Source organism: Siphateles boraxobius, unplaced genomic scaffold (genome assembly GCF_051911475.1).
Source record: "Siphateles boraxobius isolate OS27281-9 unplaced genomic scaffold, OSU_SipBor_1 130, whole genome shotgun sequence".
Classification (NCBI taxonomy): Eukaryota; Metazoa; Chordata; class Actinopteri; order Cypriniformes; family Leuciscidae; genus Siphateles; species Siphateles boraxobius.
Window position 1 is genome coordinate 9,910,489 of NW_027508734.1, and position 20,767 is coordinate 9,931,255.

At 36.7% G+C, this 20,767-nt stretch overlaps 2 protein-coding genes across 2 annotated transcripts in view; one reads left to right on the top strand and one right to left on the bottom strand.

Annotated features, from left to right (window-relative positions):
• Positions 1-570: 570 nt before the first annotated feature.
• Positions 571-10,896, bottom strand: rce1a (Ras converting CAAX endopeptidase 1a). The gene is made up of 8 exons (XM_077227793.1): positions 10,538-10,896; positions 9,980-10,082; positions 7,679-7,762; positions 7,441-7,519; positions 7,006-7,173; positions 5,147-5,218; positions 4,988-5,050; positions 571-3,950 (listed from the first exon to the last, which is right to left on the bottom strand). The coding sequence occupies exons 1-8, from the start codon at positions 10,699-10,701 to the stop codon at positions 3,724-3,726; spliced, it is 960 nt and encodes a 319-aa protein (XP_077083908.1). The 5' UTR covers positions 10,702-10,896; the 3' UTR covers positions 571-3,723.
• A 1,645-nt stretch (positions 10,897-12,541) lies between these two features.
• Positions 12,542-20,767, top strand: part of peli3 (pellino E3 ubiquitin protein ligase family member 3) — a 36,221-nt gene continuing 27,995 nt past the window's right edge. Inside the window, exon 1 of the mRNA XM_077227796.1 lies at positions 12,542-12,896. The gene's annotated coding sequence lies outside the window, so the exon portion shown is untranslated. The remainder of the gene's footprint in view (positions 12,897-20,767) is intronic.

The window sequence follows — 20,767 nt, forward strand, 5'->3', positions numbered from 1 at the left end:
GGAGGGGTTTAGAGAGACTGAGTCTTCCAATGAACTGTTTTCAGACTCTTTGAGAAATTTGGTGATGTGCAGTGGACATTATGAGATTCAAGTGTTTTTGACCTTGGATTCATGTAAACCTATTGTAGGAGACCTTCAAAATCAAATTAGGGAACCTTTTAAATAGCATTGGTGAATACCTACCTACCTACCTACGTTGTAAGATACAGTCACAATTGCGAGAAATACATTTGCAACTCTGAGAAAAATAAGTTACATTGTATTTGTAAGATATTAAAGCAAGTACAAAATATAAAAGCTGCCATTATATTAAATGAAGCCACAATTACATTTTTAAAACACGTAGTGGAAATGCTATAATTCTAATATCACTTAAAGCTGAAGTGTTTATCTTTTCCAATGCCATGAAAATGTTCTTCCATCCCAAATATATATCAGATGTTGATTTCCCTTTGAATTTCCTCTACAGTGTTCCTTCACACTGGCAGGAGTGTTTGGGAAAGAAATTACACACTGCATCTTTGAAGAGATACAGAAATAAAGAGAATAAAAAGAAAACACAACTCCAAGTGGGGTATTTAAAAAAAAATCATTCATTTATTTACACACGTCAGAGTTTTGCAGTGGATTGAAAGACCCCCAGAAAGATTGTCAAATTGTCATAAAACATCTGTCCATCAGTGAATTGCATCGCACATTCATCAAAAACAACAAGCATGCACATTATTCTCTGAGTCACCAAAATAGATTTGATTATAAAATATATCTCTCAGTATAAACATCAGACTCGTTTGTAATCACAAACCAGTCTATTCAATTCATATGCGTAGCAATTCTCATTATTTTACAGGTGATGTTTCAATGAGCTAAAACAGTGCTCAGCGACTTTTTTCACATTTGCAAAAATAGATTTGAATGTCTTGCTCCTCACTGTAAATATGACGTTCAAAGCATCTAAACGCAAGCCAGGAGCCAATATTTTGCTTGCAACTAAATAGATTAAAGAAAGAACACTGTGAACTCGATGACGGGGGGGGGTTACGCTATCTAGTAAAATTAATGAATGCAGAAACTTCAAAGAAAGAAAGAAAGAAAGTGAGAATAACATATTGGACAGGAATGGGTGACAAGCTTCCGACACATATTCACTACGAACATTCTTCATCTAAAAGTTACACCAGTAATCAATCACAGCGCTGACAGCAAGCCTGTCCTCAGAGCATCTGTGTGTTCAGCTTTCCTGAAACAATCACAACTCAACATCCCATAGTGCAGTTTAACCACTCATCAAACAAATCTCCAACAATGAGCGAATTTCCACAGATAGTTTAAAGTTTTAACATGTATTTTCAGTATCAGGACATTTTTTTATGATAGTTTAATCAAATTGTCTAATAACAGGATTACATTATGCAAAGAAAAACGGATAAATAGATTAATAAAAACACGGGAAAACGAAAGAACACAAAAAACACAACAATGGCGCCCTCTGTTGACCGTAACGCGCGCAAGCAACTAAACTAAAGCAGCATTCATTGTAGCCAGTCACACGCAAACAGTGCTTACATACAGCATACTCTAGGTGTAAACACGCTGAAACAGTCATATCCACTATGGCACACTTAAAACACAGACTTATTTTAATGCTAGACACTAGTAAACCAGATCACTGTGGTACCTTGGATCAATTCTTACCATAACTTTGGCCGTTCAAGTGAAGATAAAGGTTTTCTTTATAGAGAGTCAAATAAGAAATTATTTTGGGAATGAATAAAAGAAACACCCCAAACAAACCTCTTACTTGGCATTAGATGGAAATCCCTGATTTGATCCTGTTTGTGAGACTATTGCTTAACATGTTTGCATGGTCTCTCACAACACAGAAAGGTCTATGATCGACCCTATGAATTACACATAATGAATGTCAGGGCAAGCCATACCAATATATTAAGTAGATGATAGCTCTATATACTCTCTCTATATACTCTGCTTTCACATTTAATGAGAACTGAAACCAAAAACAACCACATAACATTTTATGTTCTGCACAAAGCAGCCTCTACTCTGAGTAGCAAGCCGCATTTGCTAACTTAATGGTATAGTTCACACAAAAAATTTAATTAAAAATGTACTCACCCTCATTTTGATCTTTCTTCCATAGAACACTAAAGATGAGGTTATATAAAGTTCCTAATGAGGTAAATTTGAATATGTGCCACACAAATGAGTGGAATATAGCACATAAGTCACATGAACTATAATTTTTCACTTATATAGAAAAAGCAGCATGAACATTCTGACTAGCATCTCCTTTTGTGGTCTTCTAGAGAAGAAAAGACATGGTGACTGAATATTAATAAGTCAGAATTTAAATTTTGGGTGAACTACACCTATAAGCAGCTATGCGAGTAATATTTGGTGATTCTATATCAATCATCACTCGAACATCCATATGTCACCAGTGTAGCAGCATGCAGGTCAGTGGTATGAGTTTTCACGAACACTTCACGATGAAGGAACCCACTTAAAAATTCATGAGATCATGACGATGTCCTTTGAAATGTATAAAAGATCTATAAAAAGCTTAGCATTTCGATTTAGAACGTAAAACATAAAGGTTAAAGAACTCAATGTTTATGTTTAATTCTCTGATATAGGTTGTTTCAATGTTGTTGCAGTTTGTTTATGACTACACAATAACGTCATAAATAGAAAGTGTTGCAATTTCCACCAATTCTAAAGCACAAGCTTTGAATCCGTCTCAATATCCTCCAGTGCTACCAACTAAATTAATGAAATTCCTATGTTGACGTAAAATGAATATATTTAGCTCTGCATTAAATATGAATGAAATACCATTGGTCAAAACCTATCACTGAATATCCTGAAATTGTACAAATGATCTCTATACAGTATAAAAAGTAACTGGTATTAGCGATTTTTTTTTTTTTATGAGCCATAACAGGACCTACCAATGCGCTAAAAAGAACTCATAATTTGAAATGTTGTGCTTGAGGCCACAATTCTGTCTAGACTTACACAAAAAGCTGTGTGCTCAGGGCTATTCAACTTCTGATGCACACTCACTAAATCTTGTTATTCTAATAGGTCAAGGTGTATTGCTCCAATAGTGTACCTAAAGACATTTATCTAGATTTAAGCCTACTAAATTGATTGATGCGATTTCTAGACAATAAAAAACAAGAGTAAAACAAACAAAAATATATGTAACGTCTGGAAAAACAAATATCGTATTCAAGTAAGGGCACCAGACCATTGTATGTGTATGTGAGCAAGATTCTAATATCAGAACAGAAAAATGGGGAGTTTTGCATTTAAGAAATGCCCATTTCAGTGTACAAATCTTCTTAGGAAACCCGTAATTGTGTCTGATCTTTATCCCCCGCACCAATCATGAGGATAAACACACGGAAATGTTGTCATATAAACATGCAGACGCATATAATCAACTTGTCTTTATCAAACGTAGGCCTGAAAGTCACTTGATAACGCAACATCGGCTGAATGGTAAAAAGAACTTCCAGTGAAACCTGAGGATGTTTTGCTTTCCACCGAGCTCTTCCACGCACCTCACGGAGGCTGTGTATTTTCATACCTGTTCTCCAGCAGTCCCTTGCTCTCCTGGTGAAACCAGCAACAAAACCTTTTCAAATGGCTGGAGAAAAGGAATGGATTGCAGCGCAGGATGGAGGTAGGGATGGATCAGGAACAGATGGATCCATGCGTGGAGGTCAGGGTGCAGACGGGTGTGGGCAAACCGTAGAAGAGCGGGTCAGTCATGGGAAAGAGGAGGAGGAAGAAGAGAACGACCCCCAGCACGTAGAAAGAGAGAATCGTGAGGCGGTTCGAGTGGTCCAGGGCCGTGCCGAGAGCTGGAAAACCCATGTAGTTGCAGAAGGAATGGCACAGCACAGGACCAACCAAATGACCTAGAGACACACAAACAGGAAGAGATTTATTTGTAAGCCGTTACAATCCGTTTGTTACAAATATATTTATATCAGAACTACAATAAATGTTGCAAGCTCAATACAATTTCCAGGTCACAAAAAATAAGAAATTATTTAATATGACAATTAAATAATTTCTTCCCTAATTATTATTCCTGTCTGTAATACAAACTTAATTATTATTCCTGTCTGTAATACAAAGCAACAGATATTATAATTGCAATTCTCAATTTACAGTAAGAATCATCATGTCTTCACACAATTATATTTTTAATAAAACCAGCATAAAGGCAATACCACAAATCCTTCTTTCCCAGCATAATTCCTTCCGAAATTATCATCACTGTACGTAATACAAACTAAAGGTTATTCGGTAACCCTTTACAATAAGGCTCATTAGTTAACTACATTAGTTAGCATGAACTAATAATGAACTGCACTTATACAGCATTTATTAATCTTTGTTAATGTTAGTTTCAACATTTACTACTAATACATTTTTAAAATCTTGTTAACATTAGTTAATGTACTGTGAACTAACATGCTGTATTTTTATTAACGTTAACAAAAGATTAACAAATACAGTAACAAATGTATTGCTCAGTGTTGGTTCATTTTAGTTAATACATTAATGTTAACTAATTAACCTTACTGTAAAGTGTTACCAGTTATTCGTATTAACTGTAATTCTCAATTTACAACAAGAATCATCATCATTCAAGTCTGGATGCAATATTTTTAATAGAAGTGGCATGAAGGGAATACCACAAAGAAATCATGATGTGTATAATTATTAAATGCAAGACAATTTAATGCAAATACAAAAAAAAATTCAAAGTCTATTAGTCATGAGAATTTTATGCATTACGAAAGTCAATGTGCTTAATTGTCATGAAAAGTCACAATACAATCTATCAAAAATTCCTTTTTAACGAAACTTTTTTTATTTGATACTTTTACTCCTCTTGTGAAGTAGTATAAGCATCAATGTTATTAAAGATAAATCACAGATGCACCTGTCCTGATGAATATAAAGGCTGTATAAGCTCCAAATACTGCAGTGTAGGAGAACTGGAACACTGAAAAGGACACAAACAAACACAGACATGAGTAATTATGTCTCGAGGGCGGCGTTACTCGCACTAAGGATGACGGTAAACTAATGGCTCTGTTACCTGCAGAGAGGAAAATCCCTGAGACAGTGCCCTGTCTGAACCGCAGGAGCTCAATTACATGGTGAAAATGAGCTGCCGTCACACGCAAACACACAGAGAGAGAGAGAGAAACAGATAGACGGAGGAAGAAAAAAAGGTTACCATTACAATAAGTTTACAAAGCAACACAAATAAAATTTAATGGTAAGCCAAATACACATTAATGCAGGAGTGATGCCTACTGTAATAAATAAGACATGAGTGTGTTGATTTTCCGCCAGAACCGTATGGAATGCTCAGGTTCCCAATTACCAGGTATCAAGTGCCGAGTATCTACAATCATTTCCCTGGAGTTTTCAAATCTGTTTTTAGTACTTGCTATTATTGCAGCAACCTTTATTACATTAAAACGTGCAATGAAATAAAAATGTACACGGTCCAGACTACCGGTTAACAGTTTGGAATAATTAAGATTTCATGTTATTGAACTATGCCATATAACTATGGCTGCATTTATTTGATAAAAAAAAAAGAGTAACCACAGCAACAATGTGAAATATTATTACAATAATTATGAATAAAATAATAAATGTTATATTTATATACATTTAATTTATTCCTTTGATGGTAAAGCTGAATTTTCAGCAGCCATTGCCCCTGAATGATCTCTGAAGAATCGTGTGACAGAAGAGTGAGGTAAAAGGCTGTTAAATTCATCTTTGCCACAGGAATAAATTACATTTTAAAATATATTAAATATTATTTGGCAAAATTTTCCTCATCTGCATGGCCTTGATTACATCAGACAAAAAAAGTCAGAGAAAGTTATTACATTTGATAAAAAACTAACCAGGGTTCCCACACCTTGGTTAACCTCAAATTCAACGACCTTTCAAGGACTTTTCAAGTCCAATACACTCAGATTCAAGGGCTTAAGCCCAATTTATACTTCTGCGTCAGACTCACGTCGTAGCTACTGTACGTCAAAGGCTGTGTGTAGCACATGTACCCTTCGGCGTACCCTGACGTGCACCTCTCCAAAAATGTAACAAGGCGTCAATTCTACGCGGACCACAAGCGCTGTAATTGGTCTGCTTAAACCTGTCCCTCGGGTTTCACATACTCCCTCTCCATGTGTAAATGAGCGTCAATGCAGACAACGACGCATAAGTATAAATGAAAACCAACGGCTCCGGCGTACGTCCGAAGCAGAAGTATAAATCAGCCTTTAATGTGGGGACACATTTCAAGTGAGAGCAAGGTTACATTGTGTTACCTTGTAAGATACATTGTTACAGTTTTGCGTGCGTGAACGTCATGGCAACTTACAACACAAAGTACCTCATGTGGCAAACACTTAACGTGATGCGTAAATGCGTGTAACTAACGTAAATCAAGCCAGCTACTGTCACTATGCATAGGCCACAAAGTGTTGACGAAATAACACATTAGTGGACCGGAGGGAATAATATGGAATTTTTTACATGAAACTTCTTGCACAAAATAAAATTCAAGCACTTTCAAGGACCTGTATCTATGTATGTTTATTTTTAAAAACTTTCCAGGGCCTTGAAATCTTTTTTTCATATTCACAAACTTTCAAGGATTTCAAGGACCCCTGGGAACCCTGACTAACAAGAAATGCACTGATAAACATTAAGATGTGTATCAAGAAAGTAGATAGTCCATTTCTTATTGACTAAAGTAGGATGAAAATCATTAACCATGATCTCTCTAGCGCATGAGTCGCACGCACCTCAAAACCACACACTCTAAAGATGACCTTGCTTAATCGGCCATCAATAAGTTACATTGATTAAATTTTTATCAGCAATTAATTGATTGTTGATTAATCATTAGCATCCCTAGTCACCACTCACCAACACCAAAGAAGAGCGGGCATGTGAAAATTGCGGTGGAGGGACCGGCGCAGGGTACCAGCATGGGAAGCATGCATGCCCGAAAAACCAGCTCCTCTGTCAGTGGCGCTACAACCTGGTTCCTCAGCCAGCGCATGTCGCTCAGGCACAGCGACCAGAAGCACGGGTCTGCGAAAACATAACAGATCAATCACATTTACAACAACGACACTAAAGCCTTTCTGATTCTTTTACAGCAACATAGATCAATCTAGTTGATTGATAGTTGGCCACCTATTCCACTTCCCCAAAACAGATGAGAATTTATTTAAGGAAATCATCATTTACAATAGCTTAGCATAATGACAGCTCACTAACACTATTAAACCCCCAAAATAGCTTTATAAATAGAGAGATTCACAGGAGAAATCACTGGAAGAGGAAAAGGCTGCTTACCGACTATAACTTTTATCCCATCAATGAACCCCCAGGGGCAATCCATGGTTAGCTGGATCAGAGGGCCCAGAAACAGCACCTGACAGAAAGGAAAGTAATAAAATGATCAAATACAAGACAACAAAATCTGTTCAATGTACTTTGGATAACGCTTTAGGCCCAAGGAAAACAATTGTCTGCTTGTTGTTTAACAATTGTTTAAAAAGAACATGTAGTACAGACTTTGTTCTTTACTTACCATGGTCAGTAGGAGCGGTAGAATGATAGCAGGAATGAGTCCCTCCAACCGGATCCCCATAAGAGCCAGTAATGAGGGACCAGGCTATAGGAGAAATCAAACACGTCTGATGTTTCACCATCAAATACGATTAAGTGCAATGCCAAAAACAAAACACTTCACAAATAAAATGATAAAAAATAATGTTTTATCTTATTATAACTATATGATGCAGTTAAGTCTCGTATCACATATCAAATAAGGACATTTCGATGTGATGTTTTTACTCTGATTAATTTGGTTAGCCTTTAAAACAAAGGCTTTGACAAACAAAGACAAAACAGTGCCAGGACACTCCTGTAAAAGATTTTAATCTCAGTGAGGTTCTCTCCTGGTTAAAAAAAGGTTAAAATAAAAAAAAATAAAAAAATACAGCTTCTCGAACAAGAAACAAAATGAGGGGCGGGACTTGATTTTTGCCCATCGGGAATTGATTGGATTGTTGTGGTTTGCAATTGCTTTGATCTCATGTGAGTGACAGGTTGTCCCACCCTCGCGCCAGTAAACACATCATCAGAGAAGAAGTTATTTTGAATAACAATTAGGAAGGCACATGAGTTTAAAACATATATAATGATATCTAATGTAGGATAAATCATTTATAATAAATACCAGTGGCTGATTTAGGCATGGCGCCCGCACAAAAAAAAGAAAAAAGAAAAAAGGAATGCACGATCAGGGTTTCACCACTCATTTGCACATCACGTCAATTAAAAGGTCGGGACGCGGAGTGTGTGCGAAGAGAGGAAACGTGCAAAAAATAAAAATATGTATCATGCATCTCATTATGAGTATAATATTATGCATACCTTTATGCACTTACCTTTTCTATTCTATTTGTTTTTTCTGATTTAAAAAAAAACCCCTTGCTATATGTACCGTGCTAGACTAACTGAGGCTTGTTACAGCACTTGTGTACTGTTACCCTCTTGCTGGTCTGATTGCTTCTATTGTTCTCCTCATTTGTATGTCGCATAAAAGCGTCTGCTAAACGATTAAATGTAAAAACTAAAATAGGCTAATATCAGTTATGTTATTTAAACTGATACTATGTTATCAAACTGAAGTGTCAACTAGTCTCTCCCCTGTGATGGCCTCCTTTCCTTCACCTCTGTACAGATAAAATGTTGACAAAATGATTCCAGTTCACATGGATATGCGGAGGCGACGAAAAACTGTATTATTGATTTTTAAGGCCAAACAAGTAATTTGGTGGGGTCAATTTGTAAAGAAAGACTACACGCCTGCACACATATTCAAACGCACATACCTTTAGAATGAACACGTAATACGCATGAGCACACCGTCAGCGTTTTCACAGATTCACGGTTTTGAAGCTTAGGTGGAGATAATGTTCTTCAAAATTTTTCAACACTTGCACCTTGGAACACATTTCAAGGGTTTCGAGCCACCAGACACTGTTGTTGTGAGAATGAGAGTTAAGGGTTTTCTGTTAGAACGGTGTCGTGTTAAGTAAAGTGATTTCATCTAAGTTAATAACTAATGATCTTTGCAACGGAAGTGAATCTATCATAACTAACTTTAGCTGGACAATAACTTTATTCTACAGCCAAACCAATCTCTATTACTTTAATGTCCTATGATCACTGTAAAGCTGCTTTGAAACAATCTATATTGTTAAAAGCGCTGTATAAATGAAGGTGACCTGACTTGACCTATGTTGCTGGCTATGCTATTACACACAGGGGAACAAAATTCATTTTTTTGTCCGACTAGCTTATGTAACCAGACAGAAAAATGTCATTATGTAACATAATAATGTATTTTTTTATACAAACATATCACAAATTTTTTTTTACTGTACTGTTGTGCATTTTGGGGGGATTTATGGTATTTCTTTATTTTGCTTCAATTTGTAATAATTTAAATACATAAATTTATATAAAATAGCATTTTTTTTTTTTACGTTTACTTACATTTCTCAATTTCATTCATGGCGATAACATGGAAAAATGTGCCATGGTTAAAATTCAAATAACATGAATTTTCAACTACAGCCACTAGATGTGGTGTATGAACAGTGCTAGTCTCTTACACTTGTATTACCCACAACTGAGGTGAACTCTCTAACCCCCAATCGCTCCCCGGGCGCCGCCACAGTTTGACCGGGGTGCCATACAAGCTAAAACCGCCACTGATAAATACTGCAATATTCCACACAAAATGAGAATTGTCAAGTTTAAGTTCAGTAATACATACAGCAATTGTAAGGATGAAACATCTGTGTTGCAGTAAACTAACCTGGATGCCTGTGAATTCTTTCCATGCCCACACAAACAGCGGAGAGAGAGCGGACACAATCAGTACACTAGTGAAGCGCCTCTTTATCACTGCAGGATGATCCCTGTGGGTGCAACCATACAAACAAACAAACAAACAAACAGTGTTGTTTTAATGCATTCCACAGTAATAGGATTGCATCATCTAACAGCAGCTTATGTTACATTAGACAACACAAACATAAAAAAACAGTGGGAAAAAGACAGGCTTCACATACCGCTGCCACAACAAATTATCGACAAAAGAAAGAAAATAAATATAGCAATATAGTTTAGAACGCACCATTCGACCTCCATTTTTGACATTCTATTCGAACAGCAATATTTACATGTTTTCGACTCAAACAATACTGAAGGTTCGATTTAAGCTGTATTTGAACATTCGATTCAAATGATATTTTGAACATTCGAATTATATAATATGATTTAAGCTTCAAATCGACCGATGATAACAGTCAAACAAGCTGTCTAGTTAGGGGACTGTGTGTTTTGTGACACAGCCAAAGTCTACGAGCCATACCTTGGTAGATCGCTTTTCCAAACGTATAAACTTCCAACATAGGAGCAAGCGAGCAGTAAACAGGAGAGGATTGACACCCAGCAAAGCCCATCAGGAACAGCCGCCACATTAGCATGGAGTTGAGCTGAATGAAACACTGTCGTCAAATCATCGTCGTCTTTCATGGCGAAACCGACAGGGGCTGAAAACCACAAGACGCGCTGAAAAACTGCAAGTGTAGGTGACACATTAAACACCACACACGATATTTTGTTTTTATCCAAGATAAGTGTGTCCACAATGGAGGTACTCTGGAAAGAAGCCGAGAGGAGACTGTTTTGGCGCCACTGAATGACGCCATCAATTCGAGACGGTCCTGCTGGCCCGTATGCGATATTTTTTTTCGCAGGATGGTAGGGGAAGACTCATGAATATTCATTAGGGAACTCATCCCTGATTGGTCTTAACCCCAGTGACTGGTAGGTTTAGGGGCGGGGTTAGGGGTAGGTCATCAGACCCCCAGTGACGGGTAGGTTTAGGGGCGGGGTTAGGGGGTAGGTCATCAGACCAATCAGGCATGAGTTCCCTAATGAATATTCATGAGTCTTCCCCTACCATCCTGTGTAAAAAAATATCGCGGCCCGTATTCCATTCACAACTCGTGACAGCTGCTGCTGTTGATGATACAGTCACATTAAATGGGGTAAAGGAAAAGGACGGACAGTTTATAAAACTCATAACTGGGTCACTATGACGCAATAACCTAATATGGTTTAAATAAATAAATTCCCCACCGTGCAATAAAAAAACTATTTTATAATTATATTTAAAGTAACACTATGTAGTTTTTCAACCTTCATAATATATTTCCAAGACCCTTGTGATGGTACATCGACTTACAATAGGTTGAATGACACGTCTGCCATAGCCTATCGCTTTTACTGGCACTATGTAACTTCGGGTTTCGGGTAGTAACCGGAGCACAAAAATAACTACAAATTCGACTGCTTTACGGCATACATAGTTTTTCTTCGTTTGTGATGTCTTTCATAAAATCATGCATCATACTCTACCTTGTCTGTGGCCATTGTTGATTCCAAAGCCGGTGCTGGATAAACAGAGAGAGTGCGCGTGCGACATAGTCTAAATTATTTACGACAGCGGTAATGGACAACTCCGCTTCCAACCTGTAGGGCGACCACAGAGGAAAAGTTCCTTGGTGTTGCTTTAACATACTTTCTGTCTCCTACGCCATTCCTTGCATAATTGTCTCTGTATAGATTATTTGGTGCATGCGTGTTTTGACTACCTTGTCTATGTCTATTGTCAAGTGGTCTCCCCAAAACATTTTTGGATTTCCATAAAGACATAACTCTGGTCAACAAGTTAATTCTTTTAGCTGTTTTATTCTGTTGTGAAAATTATAGGCTATTATGACAGTATATCTTATTTGTTGTGTTATAAAATGTATAATAGTTTTATTATTATTATTATTATTATTATTATTATTATTATTATTATTATTATTATTATTGCTAACCGTACAGAGGTAACATATTTAATATACAACTTTGAAAATTAATAATAGTTATAGCTTGCATGAATAGCATGCGCATCATCGCGCGCTGATGGTCGTCTTATTAAAGAGGTGAGTGACACTGACACAGCACAGTCACTTCATATATTATTACAGGTGTAAAGGACTGTTACACAGGTGTTCCCTAAATTTGGAGAATGCGGAGGATTCCACGAGCTGTCAGATCCCTCGCTCGAGCGTCACTGAGCGCGTATGTAGCAGCAGTGCTGTGGTGCCAACCCCATAAACGCCATCCTGAGGTGAAATCACGAAGCCTACGCTTAACTCATGAATATTAATTACGCCCAGTAATCTTCTAATGGCGAAGCCTAATTTTAGAATATGAATTAGCCCCAGCTGACGTTGCTCTTTAACAGTCCAATGGCGAATGTTCTGCTCGTGAATATTAATAAGCCTCCTACCATATTAGGATTCGTTAATTCGCTACCGGAGGCGGGGCTTATGCGTGTCGTGGCACCCGAGGCGCATGATGTGGGCGAGGGCAAAACCCTTCCTCGGATTTCTTTACCGACACAGAGAGAACTGCGAGGAAGAGATGAGATGGGCGTGACAACGGAGTGTCTGGACTAGACTGAAAACACTCTTCTCCTGGATTAAGATCCGCGCTGGTTTCCGTGTAACTGATGACAACGGAGTGTGGCAATGCAAACCACACGACGTGATGCGCGTGCCATCCAGTTTAACACCGCGAGTGATGAATTAACAGCACGACGCCCAGTTTTACGGCCACACGGGGATTGACAAGCCAAGGATATTCAAGGCAGGGGTCTATAACATCATCAGGTGCGTATTCGGATACATTTTCCCTTCTTCTGGCGGTCTGGCACCGAAATATTTTCCTCTTTTTATTTTATCACTTAAACAGTCTTCTCGTTATTACAGTGTCCATGTCTAGAAGCGTGCGTTCTTCTGTAGTTGGTTATTATTTCATTTCTAAGCAAATCAATAATGAATGCAATTATTTTTATTCAAAGTGTTTTATTTAAATTATACGAATTATAATTAAATTATACTATTTATAATAAATGAAATCAATAATGTATTTATTTTCTGCGGAATCCCTTGTGGTCTTCCCAGGCCTCATAAAGGCAGCTGACTGTGAAATGGCTCAGAGCATCTCAGTTTATAGTGGGATACAATTGCAGTGATGATTCTGATGAATAACAAATAGGGACCAGTAATCTGTCCATATGTAACATGCATTTTTTTAAAAACAGTCTTTACCCACGGATTAAAAATTAAAATGGGAGTAATGCAAGTGTGACACTAACATCAAGGTGACACCTTATAAATTAATAATTATTAAAAAGTATCGCCAGACCTTCACATTTCATCTATAGTTGGCTAAACGTCTCGCGTGCGTGTGTGTTTCCCGGGGTGAATCAGTAGGCCTATGCTTACACTACGTCGTAAAATTCGAATTAGACATCGAACTATAATTCGGATTTTAGAATTCGAATTTTTGGAGAGACGCAATCCGCTGCAATCTGCCGTGTGAGAGCACGGGCTGGTCCACGGGTCATGCTGTCTCGAGTAAATGAGCAGAATACGAGCAATGCAATTACATAATCCTGTTTATAGCTTCTGATGTCTCACTATTGCTTTTTCTATTGTTTTGTTTGTCATTTAAATAAATTGTAAGCAAGATAGCTCAGCAATTATTTAACTAAAATTAACAAACCATCCAATTAATTAATTGTAACAATAATTATAAAAAGTACATTCTTAATTTTTGATGTTCACTCAACATTTTGTGATGTAACAACCACATTGTTGTGCAATTTAGATTTTCTTTTTTAAATTATCTGTTTATTATTGTATGCCTAGTGAAAAATGTGGGGCCTGTTGTAAATCTATACATAAGTAACATCACAGAATGTTGCGTGAACATTAAAAATGAAGAAAGTATTTTTTTTTTAATCATTGATATAATTAATTCATTGGATGGTTTTGTTAATTTTAGTCAATAAATTGCTGGGCTAGTTTTGCTATTGTTTACAACTTTGAATGACCAATAAAACATTAGAAAAAGCAATAAATAGCTAGATATTCCAATAAGCACAGCATAAATACATTTTTCAAATAATAAAGAATCTATGTTTGTCTCATAAACCTTCAGAAGGTAAGAAGGTTATGTCCAGATCAAAATACATGCTTTTTTGGTGACTAATCAATCTGATCTCATAAACCTTTCCCATGTACTTATTGTCTGACACAACATATTGAACATTCATTTAAAAAGATGCTTTGATTTAGATGTCTCCTTCATTCTTTGATGTTTATGGGGAGTTTTCACATGCAACACCAACAATAAGTCTTAATAATAATTCAGATTTCCAGCAAACATCTTTAACACGGTAAACTGCACATTTACTAGAAAAGGATAATGAGTTTTCAGTGTAATCTAGTCACAATATCTTGTTATTTTGAATGTCAAGTAGATCTGTTTTGTTTTAAGGAAAACGAGACAAACATGATGATTAAGAAAACGATTTTGTTTTTCCCTTTGTGAACCATGTCTGAAAGGAGACATTTCTCAATTATCATTAGTTTGAGAGGGATGAGTGCTCATTTAACCGAATAGAACATCATTTTTAAATCTAGTTATTTCTTAATACTTCTTAATGTCTTAAACCCCCCATGAATCCCCCAGACTCTTTGCATGGATTTTTAGAAAGTTATGTTATGAGGTTGGGAAAGTGCAACGAAGTTTGCTTGTGTTGTTGAGGTGTGGGATAATTATTACATGTCTGTTTAGTGTGCACTACAGTAATGCTTTTTTAATAGTATTATCAGCACTATAATGTTTGAAGTTGACACATTTGTAAAATATTCCTTTTCATTCATCTGTAGTGATTGTTTATCGTGAATGCCCCTTGGAATTGAGAATTGGAATTGTTACAAAAAACCTTCATTATTATTCATTTGAGTCATAAACTAACGTCTTTGCAATGTCACATAGGTGACCCATATACGATTTTGCTGACATGCGCCTGTGAATGCTGATGTGCTGTTAGAACAGGAAGGGTGTAAATGATAGAGCTTCTGCGGAGGTCCCTGCTCTGAAGGTCACTATCATGTTTCACAATCACGATACCTTTAACGGGGAGACGATGTCAACGTGTTCTCGCTCTTTCTCTCGTTCCCTCGCTTCGGCGGCTGCAGTTCTTTCAACCGCTCGTCCAGACAGGAGCAGCGGGGTCAGACAGCACTGTAGGACACTCACTCCATCATGAGTCGTGCACACACACACACACACGCACACACACACACACACCTGCTGCAGACCCCAGCTTTGACATCCATTCAACAAGCTGCTGCTGAGAAAATGACATTATATTGTATAGTGAGCAACACTGTTATAGATGGTGTTTTCGCATTAATTATGCAATATGCACCACTGTTGTAATGGTGCGGACTGCAGTCTATTCAGCTCACCAGAACAAATAAATGGTGTTATTCTGTTAAAAGACAACGCAAAATACTGCATGGTGCTGATGTAGAACATAGTGTACTGTGCATACAAGAGATTTCCATCTTCACCACAGTATTGCATATATTTATTTAGCCTAACGATTTACAAGAAAAGCACTCAAAGATAGAAAATACATAACGTTTTTCAGCCCATTCTCATCCCATGGCGTCATCTAACTGACGCTGTTGACCATGCTTCAACATCCGACGCAATAAGGCACCCTTTAGCGTCAATATGAGACGCTAACCCTACACCAGACCTAAACCTACCCTTTACGGAAGCGTCATGTAACTGACGCTAAAAACGGAAGCGTCATCTAACTGACGCTAGAGGCGTTAGATGACGCGCGAGGATAAGCGTCATCTACCTGACGCTAAAGGGTGCCCTGCGCGTCGGATTTGGAAGCATGGTCAAAAGTGTGAATAAAATGACGCCTTGGGATGAGAATGCGTTGCGTTTTTTTGTCTGATTGGTTTATCTTGTAAAATGCATTGCGCAAGAGAGAGAACATCACAAGACACAATACTAACATCAAAACACTAGCATGCAAAAGTTTGGGGTCAGTTATTTTGAGCAGGTACGGTTTCCACAAAAATATTAAAGTGCCCATATTATGCTTTTTCAGGTATTACCTTTCATGCAATGGGTAATATAGCTGTTTGCCAATGTAAAGTAAAAGATCAAAGTGCACAATAAATAAAGTTATTGTCTCACAAAAAAAAAATCGTTTCCGAACTGCCGAAACGAGTGATCAGTTTTTCATCAGTAATTCCAGTCTTTCTTTCGTAACTTACATACATAACAATGTAACACCTTTGCATAATGCTCACCTATGGTCTTCATTGGCTGCCCGTGAACTACATCTACTTTGACTCGACCTCAAACACTGTAGCTGGTTCATGTTGTGTACATGTCGAGAAGATGCTGTTTTCTGCTCTACAAAAGCAAATTCTCTTTGTTAAGTATTATAAAGGATAAAGATTCAGAGTCAGTGGTTAAAATGATCACAGTGATACAACAGCAGTATAATCTTCTGACAATTTTAACGATCTAAATGGGATTTACAAAATGCTTATCCAATAAAGATGGGACATTACCCACTTGCTCCTCAGAATCCCAGCAACCAAAACACGTAGTTTTGTGTTTTATATTGTGTAGGTCTCCAGCTAACCAGCTAACTCGCATTATTACGGTCTTAATGAAACACTATTACCTAAAATTGTCTATTAATGCAAATTTTACCGTTGTTGTAACTATGAGTAATGATAAAGGATGGAGCAACAAACTTTAATGTTACATCAGTCATTCACGTTAGTGCTGGGCTAACGTACGCACGGTTATTGATACAGTGATACAGTTCCCACATGTGCAGCGCGATAAATTAGAAATATACACATCGGTTTGTTGAGTGACATACACTTGTTAGTGAGGAATTCATCGTTACTATCTTTACAGTGTGTACAATCGCTGAGGATTTAGAAAGTCTCTTGGGTTAAAAAACCGAAGTTCAGTGATGGTAGTGGGCGTTTCGTTCCCGACACACGCTGTAAGCCGTAGACCAATGATTAGGCCACGTCGTAAAATTCGAATTAGACATCGAACCATAATTCGGATTTTAGAATTCGAATTTTTGGAGAGACGCAATCCGCTGCAATCTGCCGTGTGAGAGCACGGGCTGGTCCACGGGTCATGCTGTCTCGAGTAAATGAGCAGAATACGAGCAATGCAATTACATAATCCTGTTTATAGTTTCTGATGTCTCACTATTGCTTTTTCTATTGTTTTGTTTGTCATTCAAAGAAGTTGTAAGCAAGATAGTTCAGCAATTATTTAACTAAAATTAACAAACCATCCAATTAATTAATTATAACAATAATAATAATAATAAAAATACATTCTTAATTTTTAATGGTCACTCAACATTCTGTGATATGTGTAATAAAAAGCGGTTGACCAATCAGAGCAGAGTAGCTCGTGGAAAGGAGGGATTTAGAGAGACTAAACCTTCTGACGGGACGTTTGAGAATCTTTGAAAAATGTGTTGTGTTTATGTGCGATGTATATTATGAGAAAATTAGTGTTTTTTGACCTTTGATGCATGTAAACCTGTTGTAGGAGATATCTAATTAGCATAATAGGGGCACTTTAAGCAGCAAAACTGTTTTCAACATTGGCAATAACACAAAATGTTAATTGAGCACCAAATTAGTGTTATGGGTAGTCAGGCAGGGGAGAGGAGATTTGCATCTAAATGCAGCGAAAGACTTTAATAACAAAACAAAGAAGAAACTCAATAGCTAATAAACAACAGCTTTACAACAAGCAAAGACAAGAACTGACAAATCTGAACTGAAAACACAGGCTTAAGTACACTGGGAAGGTGAGGGATTTGTCCTCTGCATTTAACCCATCCAAGTTAGTGAACACACATTAGGAGAAGTGTTTCGTGAGAAACAAAATAGCAGAGGAAACCAAGAGAACAAAGAATACAGGAACTAGCTATAGTACACAAGAACAGAAACCGAGAGCTAAACCTGACAATTGGCATCTGATATCTGAAGGATCATGTGACACTGAAGACGGCAGTAATGATGCTGAAAATTCAGCTTTGATCACAGGAATAAATTACACTTTACTATATATTCACATAGAAAACAGCTGTTTCACATTGAAATAATATTTCACAATATTACTGGGTTTGTTTTGTATTTTTAATCAAATAAATGCAGCCTTGGTGAGCAGAAGAGACTTATTTAAAAACATTAAAAATCTTACCGACCTCAAACTTTTGAACGGTAGTGTAGGCTATATATATTAAAATAAAAACAGTTGTTTTAAATTGTAATAATAATTCATAATATTATTGTTTCACTAAATTTTTTATATAATAAATGAGCATTAGAGATTTAGGGTACATTTACACGACTACGATTTACTAAAAACTTTTTTTTTTTTTTAGTTTTTTGCTTGAGGACAACGTTGTCGAAACGACCTTCGGAAAGAAATAGAAACACTGTATTATTCATGCCAGGCCAGTAGTTGGGGATGTCACTTTGTAAAGAAACACTCCGCGATACCACATTATTCCTGACGAGCTTACTGCGTTTTGAATTATGGGTGGAACTTCCGGTTTGGGGAACTTCCATTCAAAAAGACTGAAATGAATCATTTCAAATCATAAGGTTGCCCTACAAATAAAGCTGATCCGTCAGTTTGACTTAATAAGCTATCAGTTTTCTTTCATGTTTTATCTAAGAATAACATCAGAATAACGTAACATTTGGTATTTTAACGTGACATGGTATAACAAGAATATCTATAGTAAGAGCTCTGCATTCTTTTCCTCACGATTATTTTCTTTTTTCCTTTTGAATTCCGCTGTATTAGTATGATAAAGGTCAACATATACTGCACATTTGTGGTCTGTTCTCCCGATTTAATTTACGATGTATACCATTAATAATTCACTGGAATGCACGAAGAATATCTTTTTTTCCCCTCCCCAAATCCTCACGTCTCTTTCCAGGTTTGGTTTCACAGGTAAATAGGCTACAATAATAATTCATTATCTGTCAAAATGACTGAAATCACTTTAAAATAGTATCACGCAATGCTGAAGTAAAACATTTTTTTATTATTAAGGCAACGTATGTTACATAATACAGATTACCACAGTGATATTTAACCGACCGATTTTTGCTGTGGAAAGATTCACGCTTTTGGGGTTATTCATGGTCTGTTGAAAGTACCTTGTTGATGCTTTTACACTTTTAAATGTCCTTTTAATGTTCAATGGTTGAAGGGTGAGCAGAGTAATGTAATGTCATCGTACACGGTTTAAAGATATATATATTATTGCGTCCATAGAGCTAGTCTTTCACTGATTGTTTACAGCTTAATGGAAGTTACACCCATAATTCGCGCAAAGCGTCATGGGGCGCAGGAATACTGTGGATAGACTGAAAACGTAATGTGCATGACGTCATCTCTTTCCCAAATTCATGTTTTTGTAGTCTACATGGAGATGATGTACTTGTTCTTTGAATCCCGTTTTCAAAAGTTTGCGTTTTCAGGCAACCAAGATGCCATTGTTGTGTAAATGAACGGCCAAAACACATAAAAAGTGTTTAGTTGAAATGGGTGTCGTGTAAATGCCCCTTATTTCAAAAACATTTAAAAATCATACTTCAAAAACCATACTGACCCAAGACCTTTGAATGGTAGTGTATATAAATATACAATATAACAGGCTTACAGGGTTACAATGATGGACAGACATTTTAAACAATATATCATAGCTATTATAACTATAAACCTCAAGTAAGTGTTAACGTACAGCGAGTCATTATTACAAAATAAAACCGTGACAGGGTAACCGGTACGTACCATCTTGAATTTATTTAGCAATAATTATATACTGATTGTGCCTACTTAACCTAAAAATGTTTTATGTGAGAACATCTAAATTTGAAGATTTTATTTAAGTAAAAATATTATTTAGCATCACTAAACCACCTAAATAAATTATATTACACCAATAAAACTAAAGGGTTAGATCAGGTAAAAGTAGTAACAATTGTAGGTTTCCACTTTTTACTACAATTAAATAAACAATATTATTTTTATTATGTGTAGAACAAAGACCACTGAGAGATTTCAAAGCTGTGGAAATTGCTTGTTATACAAATATATTTGACCATAAATTGGTGCTATTGACCAATCAGAAGCAAGTACTCCAGAGAGCTATGGAATCATAAACCATACAAGACCATTGTAGACACATATATCATTGTATATCATTTGATTTATGAGATGCCATTACTTCAACTGACTCCTCCAGATAAAACAATCTTCTACCTATACAAATTCACTTTACAACAGAAATTCTCAAATGTGTAAAAGCATAACAGAAATACTATTGTTTGCAGAAAGAACAACAATGCAGACAGAAATTTTTGCAGCCCTATAAGTATTCAAGATGTGTATTCCACAAAAACGCCGCTCCAACAAAGCTGCGAAATAGCTAATGATCTGCTGAAAAGCAGATATAGATTTTGAAGAATTGAGTTCGGCAAGTCTGGACTTAAGTAAGCCTCATAAGTTATTCGTGAGATAATTTCCTTGTGCGTGTATATTTAGAACTCACTTCATCTGGCTCCTGATATAGATGGATGAGGCA

What these genes read in the sequence shown, in the direction of transcription:
- rce1a (XM_077227793.1), bottom strand. Translation starts at nt 10,701, where the DNA reads ATGAAAGACGACGATGATTTGACGACAGTGTTTCATTCAGCTCAACTC. An exon ending in TACCGCTCCTACTGACCATG is followed by an intron (nt 7,520 to 7,678) that starts GTAAGTAAAGAA and finishes CCTTTCTGTCAG; the next exon opens with GTGCTGTTTCTGGGCCCTCT. An exon ending in TGGGATAAAAGTTATAGTCG is followed by an intron (nt 7,174 to 7,440) that starts GTAAGCAGCCTT and finishes ATGTTTTCGCAG; the next exon opens with ACCCGTGCTTCTGGTCGCTG.